We start from the raw sequence: 14333 nt of genomic DNA, 5'->3' as shown, positions 1-14333 counted from the left end.
TCTAAGTGATTTGATTGCCGAAGTTCATGAGCGACGGTAACTACTCATTATTAGGTGGGCCGTATGCTCGTCTGCCTACGAGGGCAATAAAAAACTGTTTCCGTTTTTTTGGGTCGATCATATTCAAAACTTAGTTATCTGGTAATTTATAAATTTCAAAGGGTGTACTAAAGGTCCAGTTGCGTTTGTCAGTGACGCAATCGTCACAATCGATCCCAATGGAGATCAGTATTCAAAACCAGCCTTATGTGTTATAAGTTTACGCATACGAATTATCGTATGCTACTAAGAAAACATTAAACTTTCTAAAGGTGGTAGGAACTCTTATGAGTCCGCGCGGGTGGGTTCCACCACCCTGCCTATTTCGACCGTGAAGCAGTAATGCGTTTCGGTTTTAAGGGTGGGGCAGCCGTTGTAACTATACTTGAGACCTTAGAACTTATATCTCAAGGTGGGTGGCGCATTTACGTCGTGGATGTCTATGGGCTCCAGTAATCACTTAACACCAGGTGGGCTGTGAGCTCGTCCACCCATCTAAGCAATAAAAAATAAAAAACTAAACTAATTGACAAAACGGATGCATATGCCTTACTACCAACGATGCGCCATAGAGGTATTAAATAAAAAAGAATCTTGTATTCGTTTACGTAATCAGGTGAGTGAACCTTATGCTAGTTGCGTTTACGCGCATTCCTATACGTCGCGTCGTAGTCGCTTCGAGTGCGAAACGAATTGTTGACTGCCCTAACTGTATATCGATATGTGAGTCGTCTATTATCAAAGGTGGCAATCTGTGTATTTGGACAAAGAAATCTTATTGATATGTCAATACAGATTGATTTGAATATAATCGTCTCCTTCAAAGAATACGGTTCAAAACCTGCATTAAATAAAGGTTAATAGTTAACCTGTTATTTATCTAAGATGTCGTTCCGAAGAGTTTTGTGACTGCCAATGGAATACAAAGTCAATAATTCGTTTTTCTGATTTACCAATAATTGTCCAAAAGTCAGATTGCCGGCTTTGATAATAGTCGACTCATGTGTAGTAGATTTTTGATTGACGAATCCGAAACGACTTCGCCTTATTTAAATTTTTACTTAGTGTAGATGTTGATAGTTATAGGAATGATGATTACATAAACATTGTAAACTGAATTATGAAGTCGTCGTGGCCTAAAAGATAATACGTCCGGTGCATTCGTATTGACCGATGCACCGGTGTTGGAATCCCGCAGGCGGGTATCAATTTTTCTAATGAAATACGTACGCTACAAATGTTCACGATTGACTTCCGCTGTAAAGGAATAACATCGTGTAATAAAAATTAAACCCGCAAAATTATAATTTGCGTAATTACTGGTGGTTGTGAGTCCGCACTGGTAAGTACCACCACCCTGCCTATTTCTGCCGTGAAGCAGTAATGCGTTTCGGTTTGAAGGGTGGGACAGCCGTTGTAACTATACTTGAGACCTTAGAACTTAAATCTCAAGGTGGGTGGCTCATTTACGTCGTAGATGCCTATGGGCTCCAGTAACCACTTAACACCAGGTGGGCTGTGAGCACGTCCACCCGTCTAAGCAATAAAAAACATTTTTGCCCCATCTATATTTTTCATTTAAATATAAATTTAATTGGAATGATACAGACTACAGACGCGCTTAGTGAGTTAGTCATTATGTTCTGCCAAGGTACTGCTATCATCATCGATGAACGATAGCAACTGCTCACCATTAGGTTGGCAATACGCCCGTCTGTGTATAAAGACAATAAAACAAAAAGATTCCACATATATATTTTCTCTGAGTCTAATGAAATAATAACCTGCTCCGATGTGTGGAATATTTCAACCGTTACATACACAATCAATAATGCTAATATCACTCACATTTGTGTTTCATAGTGATTCAGTTTCCATTCTCTCGACCTTGAAAAATGCAAGTTTATATCCACTGCAATGTCGTCATTTGATTCCGTGTTTGTTTTTGCGGTATAACTTTTTTAAATACCTGTACGCTTTGTTGTCCTCATTTAAAATTTATGACCATCTTTTTTATTGTCCTCATAATCCAACAAAAAATATGGTCATATGTCAAATATGACCATATTTTTTATTCGTTGACAATAAAAATAAACACGACGGAGACGCAGATATCTGCTCCGGATGATACTTTGTACCTTGAATACCCCGGCTACGTATTGGAGCACAACTTCCTGCGTAAAGCCGGGGTGTGTGTATTCGTCCGGGCTGATGTCTGTTGTCGCCGTCTACGAAGCCTCGAACAACGGGACCTGTCCCTCTTGTGGCTGCGCGTAGATCACGGGGGCTGTACCCGAGTCTACGCGTGCCTGTACAGGTCCCACAGCAGTGATGCAGGTTCAGCTCTGATAGAGCATGTGCAAGAGGGGACTAACCGCGTGCTTGAGCAGTACCCATCTGCGGAGGTGGTGGTTCTTGGAGACTTTAACGCTCATCACCAAGAGTGGTTGGGGTCCAGAACCACTGACCTCCCGGGTCGGACCGCCTACGATTTCGCCTTGGCCTACGGCCTCTCCCAGCTGGTGACACAGCCCACCCGTGTCCCAGATATTGAGGGGCACGAGCCTTCTCTGTTGGACCTTCTGCTGACCACCGATCCAGCCGGATACAGTGTGGTGGTCGACGCTCCACTTGGATCGTCTGATCACTGCCTTATCCGTGCTGCCACACCACTCTCTCGTCCTAGTCGTCGAACGACGACCAGGTATCGAAGAGTTTGGCAGTATTTGTCAGCAGATTGGGATGGATTGCGTGAGTTTTACGCATCCTACCCATGGGGGCGGTTCTGCTTTTCCTCTGCTGATCCTGACGTCTGTGCGGACCGTCTTAAAGACGTGGTGCTCCAGGGGATGGAATTGTTTATTCCCTCCTCTGAAGTGCCCGTTGGGGGTCGCAGCAGACCCTGGTATAACAATGCCAGCAGGGATGCTGCACACCTCAAGCGGTCCGCATACGTTGCATGGGATGATGCTAGGAGACGTCGGGATCCTAACATCTCAGAGGAAAGGCGGAAATATAACGCCGCTTCCAGGTCCTACAAGAAGGTTATTGCCAGGGCGAAGTCGGAGCACGTTGCTAGAATTGGCGAGCGACTGAAGAGCTATCCCTCTGGGAGCCGTGCTTTTTGGTCGCTCGCCAAAGCTGCAGAAGGTAACTTTTGCAGGTCTAGTCTCCCACCACTACGCAAGTCCGATGACAGTCTGGCCCATAGTGCGAAAGAGAAGGCTGACCTTCTGGTCAAACTCTTCGCCTCGAACTCGACTGTGGACAACGGGGGTGCCACACCACCGAACATCCTCCGGTGTGATAGTTCCCTGCCGGAGATCTGCTTTACACAGTGTGCAGTCAGGCGGGAACTCCGACTCCTGGACGTCCATAAGTCGAGCGGGCCAGACGGCATCCCTGCAGTGGTTCTGAAAACGTGCGCCCCTGAGCTGACGCCTGCGCTAACGCGTTTGTATCGCCTCTCTTATTGCGCTAACAGGGTTCCGTCTTCATGGAAGACTGCCCACGTCCACCCTATCCCCAAGAAGGGTGACCGGTCGGACCCATCGAGCTACAGGCCTATCGCGATAACTTCCTTGCTTTCCAAGGTGATGGAGCGAATAATTAATATACAACTCCTGAAGTATCTGGAGGATCGCCAGCTGATCAGTGACCGACAGTACGGTTTCCGTCACGGTCGCTCAGCTGGCGATCTTCTTGTATACCTTACTCACAGGTGGGCTGAAGCCTTGGAGAGCAAGGGCGAGGCTCTTGCTGTGAGCCTTGATATTGCGAAGGCCTTCGACAGGGTCTGGCATAGGGCACTTCTGTCGAAGCTACCATCTTACGGAATCCCCGAGGGTCTCTGCAAGTGGATCGCTAGCTTTTTGGATGGGCGGAGCATCACGGTCGTTGTAGACGGTGACTGTTCTGATACCATGACCATTAACGCTGGCGTTCCACAAGGTTCGGTGCTCTCCCCCACGCTTTTCATCCTGTATATCAATGACATGCTGTCTATTGATGGCATGCATTGCTATGCGGATGACAGCACGGGGGATGCGCGATATATCGGCCATCAGAGTCTCTCTCGGAGCGTGGTGCAAGAGAGACGATCAAAACTTGTGTCTGAAGTGGAGAACTCTCTGGGGCGAGTCTCCAAATGGGGTGAATTGAACTTGGTTCAATTCAACCCGTTAAAGACACAAGTTTGCGCGTTCACTGCGAAGAAGGACCCCTTTGTCATGGCGCCGCAATTCCAAGGAGTATCCCTGCAACCTTCCGAGAGTATTGGGATACTTGGGGTCGACATTTCGAGCGATGTCCAGTTTCGGAGTCATTTGGAAGGCAAAGCCAAGTTGGCGTCCAAAATGCTGGGAGTCCTCAACAGAGCGAAGCGGTACTTCACGCCTGGACAAAGGCTTTTGCTTTATAAAGCACAAGTCCGGCCTCGCGTGGAGTACTGCTCCCATCTCTGGGCCGGGGCTCCCAAATACCAGCTTCTTCCATTTGACTCCATACAGAGGAGGGCCGTTCGGATTGTCGATAATCCCGGTCTCACGGATCGTTTGGAACCTCTGGGTCTGCGGAGGGACTTCGGTTCCCTCTGTATTTTGTACCGTATGTTCCATGGGGAGTGCTCTGAGGAATTGTTCGAGATGATACCGGCATCTCGTTTTTACCATCGCACCGCCCGCCACCGGAGTAGAGTTCATCCATACTACCTGGAGCCACTGCGGTCATCCACAGTGCGTTTCCAGAGGTCTTTTTTGCCACGTACCATCCGGCTATGGAATGAGCTCCCCTCCACGGTGTTTCCCGAGCGCTATGACATGTCCTTCTTCAAACGAGGCTTGTGGAGAGTATTAAGCGGTAGGCAGCGGCTTGGCTCTGCCCCTGGCATTGCTGAAGTCCATGGGCGACGGTAACCACTCACCATCAGGTGGGCCGTATGCTCGTCTGCCTACAAGGGCAATAAAAAAAAAAAAAAAAAAAAAAAAAAAAAAAAAAAAAAAAAAAAAAAAAAAAAAAAAAAAAAAAAAAAAAAAAAAAAAAAAAAAAAAAACACTTTCAATGAATTTAGATACAGTTAGACACGAGAAAGGTAATGTGATTTTTGTTTGGTTAAGTGTGTATACAAATTCTTATAGTACGTAGTACTCACGAAGCACACTAGTACACCACCACATTTTTAAGTTTATTTACAATCGACTTCAAAAAAGGAGACTTGGAACTTTTCTTAGGAAAACCGCTTTTTTTTTGCCAGTTGATACTTCGGTGGCGAGTAGCCATTATACAATGCAAAGTATTTGACAGATGCCTGAATCTCGCTTACGACATTTTCAAGACAAGCTCGTATATATACAAGTTCCGAACAACAATATTCGGACCGTCGGTCTACCGAGCAATATCACCCGCTCGTTGGAAGATTTTCCTTTCGTCGTTTAAGCCTTCCCACACTTCTTTGTCTCATTTACCTCCTACCTACTACTTATGTGACTACCTACCACCAGGTGGGTTGGTACTAAGTCGTAATGTCAATTTTTATCAGTATGAAACGCTATGTCATGCAGGTATAGTGATTAAGATGCAAGTCCATTACTCGTTGTCGCTTCGCATTCCAGGCCATTGTTACGCACGTGCTCAACTCACGAAGCGGTGTTAAGGCTATTTGTAATTTTATTCAGCTCTGTAGTGATTTAGTGAAAACGCTTTGGTATATCATGTATCGAGAAAGTTGTACAATAAATTCTGTTATTGATGCGTTTTGTGTATTGAAATAGTTTTGACGGGTTTTCGGTCTAGTTAAAAAAAAGTACATTAAGAGAAAGTGAGGAAAAGAGGATAGATGCTCTCGAAATGTGGTGCTGGAGAATAATGCTACAGATATTGTGGACAGAGTCAGTCAATTCTACCGGAACTTGGCATCAAGCAACGGCTATCCTCCATAGTTCAGGGTCGCATTCTCAGTTTCTTCAGTGACGACTCAGTTGAGCGCCTTGTGGTGCAGGGCATGATAGAGGGTACAAGACCGTACGGCAGATCATCTTTACGATGGACCGACCAAATAAAAGTAGCTCTAACACACAAGAAGGGCCGCGGTACGCGAGGAATGGCAACGTCTGGTGAAGCGCACCACCACCCGAAGTGATGACCACGACCACTCTGCCAAGAGTGCATACGACTGAGAAAAAGAAGCAAAGAAAGTAAGCGAGTATGGTTACTTTATAAGTACGAACAATATTTACTTTGATTAAATAGTATTGTATTTGGTACTGTGTTTAAAAGTCTTTGTTTCATATAAAAATCATATAAGATTATTAAATGAATTATAACGAATAAGATTATTAATAAAAAAGGAGAGGGTATTCGCATAAAAACCAAAGTAATTTCCATTTCTAACTGTAAATTGTCACTATTCAGTGGAAGGTGTGATCACTTTCACTCCTGGTAGACCTTGTACGGTCTTCTACTGCTTTAGGAATTTATTTTATTATTCGCACGCATTAATTAAAATTTAATACTGAATCGAACCGCTTTTAAAAACTTGTCTGGTAGAATAATTAGACTGAATGGAACTTTATCACGTGTGACGTCATTTGAGGCCAAAGTTAACGGCAAGCTAACTATAGAATATTTACATTATCTCTATAGGTATATATAAAAATGAATTGCTGTTCGTTAGTCTCGCTAAAACTCCAGAACGCCTGGACCGATTTGGCTAATTTTGGTCTTGAATTATTCGTGGAAGTCCAGGGAAGGTTTAAAAGGTGAGAAAATATAAAAAAAGCTCGGAATTATATAAAAACAAACAATTTTGTTTTTCCTTTGATGTGTCCCCTTGATCTGTCTTTTATTTATCGATTGAGGCACTACGAAGTCTGCCGGGTCAGCTAGTAATATCATATTTATATTCTATATAAGTCAATATAAGCCAATGAATAATATGTGATATCTTAATTAATGCACATGCTTATTTTGTGATTTAGAATAAAAATCGTATATTTATAAAGATATCATCATCATCATCATCATCAGCCTATTGGTGTCCACTATATTTATCTAATATATTTTATTCAATGAACAAAGTTACAAAAACAATAGAATAATTATATTCATAAATCTTAGCCTCCTACTAGTGTTTCTTGTCTCTTTGCAATCGGTGTCTCATTTTTTCCCTCCGCGTCTCGACACAATAGCGTTCATTACCAGCGACCGGAGAGCAGTAAAAAGGTTGGTTAAATTGAATGGAACGCATCAATGAGTCATACATACTACGTGACATTAGCGCAGACGTCTTGCAAAGCTTACGAATTAGGTCGACTGCAATTGATACCTTTTTCACCGAATAATTTATGTATGTCTCCTGCTATAGCTCTTCTACCGTATATAGTAATTTAGAAACAAAAAGGTATCTTAAGACTTTTGTGATTCTTTCTTTGCTCAAAACATTAACATGACAAAAATAATTATTATATTACTTTATAAAGCTGAAGAGTTTGTTTGTTTGAACGCGCTAATCTCAGGAACTACTGGTCCGAATTGAAAAATTATTTCAGTGTTAGATAGTCCATTTATCGAGGAAGGCTATAGGCTATATAACACCACGCTAAGACCAATACAAGCGGAGCACCAATAAAGAATGTTTCAAAATCGGGGTTATTTTTACCTTTTGAGAGCTTCCGCTGCGTGCCCTGCAGAAACGGTTAAAGTTTTGCTAAAATAATGTATGACTGAATTGTTCCCGTTTAAAAGATCGAAAAAATAGTCCGCGACAGCGTATGTCTATATGTTAAGGTTGGCTCGTTATAACGTTTTTTATGCTAACCAAATTTGTTATAAAATAAAGCATTATTTGTGAACTATTCCACGCGGACGAAGTCGTGGGCAAAAGCTAGTAATTAATATAACGTGATGGTTTGACAGTATTATAATCTAAAAAAAAAAATTTACTTGTTGGGGTTTTGTTTTTGTACATCCTTTACTGTAACAGAATTTTAATATAATATTGTCGGTAAATTAATATTTATTCGAAAATAAATATTCTAATACGTCCCCCAAATGAAATGTAAGCGTCCAAAATAATCAGACCTCGTCTCTGCGTCTAACGTTGTTGATGCCTTAATACCATTAAGGAGCCGGACGCGTGCTGACGCATTTCATTTTCTCTAATTGAATTGACTGATTATGGCGCACGCAGTCTAACAGTTTAATGTCGCTCGCTCTGTTTCAATTTCGTCTGTTAAGTCGCACTTTCATAAGAACCCTTCGACGGACTCGTTTTTGTTTGAAAGCCTATCAAATTAACGTGAACCCAATTCTATAGCGACATTGTCGGGTGAAAATTCGCATTATCGCGGTCTCAACTAAGACGAAATAGAATGCTAAAATCGTGATAGGTAATGCGTGATAGGTACTGTGCCCCAAGCGAAAAATAAAATAAGTTCAATACACCTTTTTTCTTTTTAACGCTGTGGAATCCATTTACGGATACCCGGTCGAGGGGGGTAAGAGACCGGGTTATGTCGGACTCCGGCGCCTCCAGAGAAGAACAGGGAGAAGAAGAAGACAGGTGTCCTCCTCTTCTCCCAATTCCTGCCGGGAGACTACGCCTTGAGAAAGGCGCGCGAGGCACTGCACGGCATCAGCCACCAAGAGCTACCCCGCAAAACCGACTACCGACTAAACCCCATCGAGCCCCACCACTCCGACTCCACGAAACCCACGGTACCGCACAGTGCGCGCCGAAGGCTCGCCGTCGCCGGTACCCATCCTGTTAATAGGACGGCACTCCATCCCCGGGAAAATCCCGCAGGACGTCGTCTCGGAGACACACCGTGAGCGGTGCACAGGAGCCACCAATTGCGCCGCCTCACCACCGGACCAACAGCCGAGTACCGGGCACCCCCGCACCCGGCACCCGACAAGTTCAATACACCTAGTATAAGTTTACTGGTGGTAGGACCTCTTGTGAGTCCGCACGGGTAGGTACCACCACCCCGCTTACTTCTGCCGTGAAGCAGTTAATGCGTTTCGGTTTGAAGGGTGGGCAGCCGTTGTAACTTTATTGAGACCTTAGAACTTATATCTCAAGGTGTGTGGCGCATTTACGTTGTAGATGTCTATGGGCTCCAGTAACCACTTAACACCAGGTGGGCTGTGAGCTCGTCCACACATCTAAGCAACAAAAAAAAATAGTATGAGCTTATTTGTAAATTGTTTTAATTTTTCTGGACTGCTTATCCCCACTAGTATTGCTTTTAATGATTTTACCACATCGCTGAGCTTCTGAATGTTCTAAGTGGTTAGTGTTAAAATATAAAAAAAAAACAACAACAACAAAGTATTGAAGCTTCGTAACAAAACCGCATATTACATTCTTGGAGTCGTATTGGATTGCATCGAAATCCAGACCGCATTAGTGTCAGACCGCAGATCTGCGATTGTTGCACCGTTAACATGCTCATTCCGGAGGTGTCCCGAACTAACTGTGAGCGCGTTTGACGATTCTGTTGCGTGAATCAAAATATAAACGTAATCGTGCTTGTATTATAAATTGGGCTTTCGTAACGGTTTTATGCGTTATATGTTATTGGGCACGTGAAACTTTGTAATGTGTTTAAATTTAATTGGGCAAAGTCGACACTGGGCCGATTGTGGAAGTTTGAGCGCTTGGCAATAACGCTGTTTGTTGTTTACAGGCTTCAACTTCAATTCATAGTACAATGAGTACCTACCAATTTTAGGACTCGTGTATGTTATGTTAATGTCACTAAAATTGCTTTTCGCGTACATATTTTACTGGTGGTAGGACCTCTTGTGAGTCCGCACGGGTAGGTACCATCACCCCGCCGTGAAGCAGTAATGCGTTTCGGTTTGAAGGGTGGGGCAGCCGTTGTAACTATACTAAGACCTTAGAACTTATATCTCAAGGTGGGTGGCGCATTTACGTCGTAGATGTCTGTGAGCCCCAGTAACCACTTAACACCCGGTGGGCTGTGAGCTCGTCCACCCATCGAAGAAGATGGGATGATGATATTTTTCGTTGGGGTATACGATTTCAAGATTTGTGGTTTTTAGTGGTACTTTTTTTAAATCATTCCCGACTGAAATTCAAACTCCTGTTTCATAGCATAGAAAGAAAAATTAGATGCATTTTGGACGGCAGAAACCTTTTAAAACGTTTTTCTATCAGCATCGATATTCTTTTGTTATCACTTGTCTAAAAAATTAACAACAAAACTAATAAAATGATATGTGCAATGTAGACAATATTAATAGTTACGATTTGTCAGATTTGACCTAACAGAGGTCGCAGAATGTGAGTCACCGTCATCGGAAACAAGTTGGAACAAGGTCATCGTGAAAGAATGTTGAAAATGTTAACAGAGGTGCAGGAACAGCCAAAAATATGAAAGTTTGAGTAATTTTGAATTTTTATCTTCTATCCCGTTCTAGTAATACCTATAACACAACAATTAAATAATAGTTTTTTTTAATAGGTTTACTATGAGATCATTGAGCATTTGTATAAAATGCCTGATAATTATAAGGCTCTTGATTTGTAAGGTGGTCGTTAAGCTAAGTATATTATTATTATTTTAAATCTTGGGCACGTATCTACTCACCAGACCCCACGACGAAGGGGTGTGCTGGTTTTACTAAGTGAAGCTTGAGTTATCGTTTATTTTAATTCATATTTGATGAACTGGCGATCTAGACACAGTGGCGTCGTGAAAATACAATATTATTATCGCGATTGTTGTATTTCCTTTTCAGGAATCCATAGGTTTTATCCTATTAATAAATTATTGTGAACGCCTTCAATAGCTCCTGTATGTTATGCCAATTTTCAATAGAAAGCTCATTTACCTGTCTCTCAAATTACACCGGGCGTCTTATCTTTTAGCTCGCTAAGACTCTGTTCTCTGTAAAACTCCCTAAAATTAATTTTAAAACTCAAAGATTAGGAATATAGGCGTCCAAATATTAAGTCCAAACAAGCGGCCCGCTCCGGCTCCGCTCGAGTCTTTAACAAAGATTTTAACGATATTTGGCATTGTTTTATTTTTTTAAATAAAACAACATTTATTGCGGCATAACGATTATAGTTAGACATATGCTGTCGCGACACTTTTTGTAAATAATAATGTGTTCTACAAAGTCGTAGTACATTATTTTATTCTATCATCAATAGTTTTCGCTGATGTAAAGAATATTTTACGTAATTTTTTTACACCTTGGGTTACATTATTGGAGTTATAGTAAGAATCCCTAATTAAAAAAAATAATAATTTAGCCTATATCACTCAGGAATAGTGTATGTAGCTTCCAAACTGTGAAAGAATTTTTTAAATCAGTTCAGTAGTTTGGGAGCCTATTCAATACAAACAAACAAACAAACCTTTCCTCTTTATAGTATTATATTATATTACATTGCTTAATTTTGTTTCATTCAACGACTCCCCCCTATTCTGAGCATTCTTTCATAAGCGGTTGTCTGAAAGAGATTGTAGTTAGTCATAGAACAGCCCATTGTACGAAATAGCGTTAAAAAAAAAAAAACATCCGTTGGATAATTGTTGGTATTTGTAACATCTGTTTTATGATGACACGTACATATGTACAATGTAGTGACAAAAAAACTATCAACGAGTATAAACGCCTTACGTAAACTGAATATTATGGACTTCGGACATTGACCTCGATAACACGATTTCCAGACTACGGGACGCCGCGATTTCGATTTATCGAGCGAATCATATTTTAGATTTTTTTTTTATTGCTTAGATGGGTGAACTAGCTCACAGCCCACCTGGTGTTAAGTGGTTACTGGAGCCCTTAGACATCTACAACGGAAATGCGCCACCCACGTTGAGATATAAGTTCTAAGGTCTCAAGTATAGTGACAACGGCTACCGGAGGCAACTGTAAGAGCTGCTCATGAATTTTTTAACAGTAATCAATTTCGAATGGATTTTGATCTTGGGAATCTTTCCCAGAAGACAATGATTTTAAATCGTATATATATTATTATTCCAACTCTATTCGTTACAAAATCTGACATAATATTACGCATTCTGCTCACGTGCAATAACTGTATAAGGTTATATTAGCGTCACGTATTATACTCGTACCAGTGCGTATTGAGAAAAGATTTGCCCTCGCCCTGCATCGCTTTCGGCGCCGTAAAAGTGATTGATGGGCTTATTGACTTTTATTTTAGGCAGCCAAACATTTAAGGCGTCTTTACCATATACGTAGGTGTTCTTGGAACCTAACATTTATGGTTAATAATTTTTAAACACAGAATTCGTCAGATCTTGACGCGGTAAGACTTTTGAAGTTTAGCTATGAAGGCATTGTTAACATTTTTGATTGAAATGTTAGATGCAATGTAAATCTTTTTTTATATATTGCTTAGATGGTTGGACGAGCTCACAGCCCACCTGGTGTTAAGTGGCTACTGGAGCCCATAGACATCCACAGCGTAAATGCGCCACCCACCTTGAGAATAAGTTCTAAGGTCTCAAGTATAGTTACAACGGCTGCCCCACCTTTCAAACCGAAACGCATTACTGCTTCACGCCAGAAATAAGCAGAGTGGTGGTACCCACCCGCGCGGACTCACAAGAGGTCCTACCACTAGTAATTTAGTTGTAGATAGATGGGAATTTAGTGTGAATTGTTTTTTTTGTTGTTACAGCGCCCAGCTATGTTCAACTTTATGAAAAAGTCCACCGTGCTGGCTGGAGGCGACAACGGTGGCTACGATGATCGCGACGGAGAGAAAGAACGAAGAAAGAAAGAGAAGAAGGAGAGGAAGGAACGAGAGAAGAGAGAGAGGATCGCAGCTGGCCTCGAAGAGCCTCTCCGACTTGAGGAGGTAGGTGGTTTGTTCAAATATTTCCTCAAAAAGTAAATATAGTTGTATGCACATATCGTCTTCTCGCATGAATATTGTATAATCTCAAAACTTACTAATTTTACAAGAGGGTGTTTTAAAGGTTTTACATGTCATATTTTTAATATTAATCATATTTGCAACATTTAATTTTTATTTTTTACCAGTTACATTATTATCTGTCTTTTAAAGTAAGATAAAATTATGTATTAATGTTGTTATTAGTAGTCATCAAACTAAACTACGCTCTTTTGACAATATTTATGAGAAAAATACTTGTGATACCAAATGTTTACGCATATTAGAATATTTTAGGAAATTGTACACTTTAAATGCGAAAAGAAGATATGCATGATAGTAATCGACTGGTATCAGAATTTTCCGTGAAATTCAATACAAATTTTCGGATTTTCTTCGGTTTTCTCGACTCGCAGACGAAATTAAAACCACTTTTACGGTTTAATCTCATGTAATGAACGCGAATTTTCATTATATGTATTATTTCCGACGTTTTGAATACTTAACAGTTTTCTTGGTAAAGTACAATTAAGGTGTTATTCACTGATATTGTTCTAACTGTCGTCTAATTTTATCTCTACATATAAATAAAATTGGAATGTTTGTTTGTAATATTGAAATAACCGCTTTTTACTACATGCATATGAATATATATGCAAATATGCCAAAATAACATTTTTTACAATTTTTGTTTGTCTGTCTGTTTGTTCCGGCTAATCTATGGAACGGCTGGACCGATTTTGAGACTAGCTTCGCCCCGCGGCGTCACTCGCGGTACGACAATAACTGCGGGAGCATCGCGGGACTCAACTATCAATAATAAAATTTAATGTTTCTGAAGCGAAGCGAGGGCGGGTCGGTAGTATAATATATAAATTATTTCTTGACATTTGCGATTTGTTTTCATATAGAAATAAATAATAGGGACACGAGGTCTGACAGATTCTTTAATTTGGACTTCATTTTCGACATTAGAGGATGCCAGGTGTAAGATAAGCGCCAACCACGTTCAGTAATAAAGTAGGGGTGTTTTTTTCTTCAATGCCCTCGCGCATCACCGTAAATCCCATTTCGCTAAAACAATATCTACCACATGATTGTACTTGGCACTTTTGAAACAGGCTATTAATAATCTTGATAAACCGCTTTTCACGAACATCAATTTAGCTCTCTTCAAATATTTATGAAGAAAAAATCGTGCCTACGAGTAATTGTTTTATAGTTTCTAATACAGTATTCATAAAAACTCACAAGGCGTAAGGTTTTTTTTATCTCAATTTCGATTTTCTGAGGGTTCCGAAGAAATATTCTCATTTATCGAGCTCATATAATTACGTCTTATACTCATACCGAAATCATTTTGTACCAAGATTTTATTAGCACTGTA

The 14333-nt window shown here is 41.1% G+C and overlaps 1 protein-coding gene across 1 annotated transcript in view; it reads left to right on the top strand.

The window, feature by feature from the left end:
• LOC101745193 (unconventional myosin-XVIIIa) overlaps nt 1–14333 on the top strand; it is a 302806-nt gene that overhangs the window by 21468 nt on the left and 267005 nt on the right. The window contains exon 2 of the mRNA XM_038016603.2: nt 12731–12910. Within this exon, the coding sequence (XP_037872531.1) occupies nt 12740–12910 (171 nt within the window). The 5' untranslated portion in view covers nt 12731–12739. The remainder of the gene's footprint in view (nt 1–12730; nt 12911–14333) is intronic.

This window comes from Bombyx mori, chromosome 16 (genome assembly GCF_030269925.1).
Source record: "Bombyx mori chromosome 16, ASM3026992v2".
Taxonomy (NCBI): domain Eukaryota; kingdom Metazoa; phylum Arthropoda; class Insecta; order Lepidoptera; family Bombycidae; genus Bombyx; species Bombyx mori.
The sequence above is the reverse complement of the archived record's forward strand: the minus strand, read 5'-3'. Positions and strand labels throughout refer to the sequence as shown.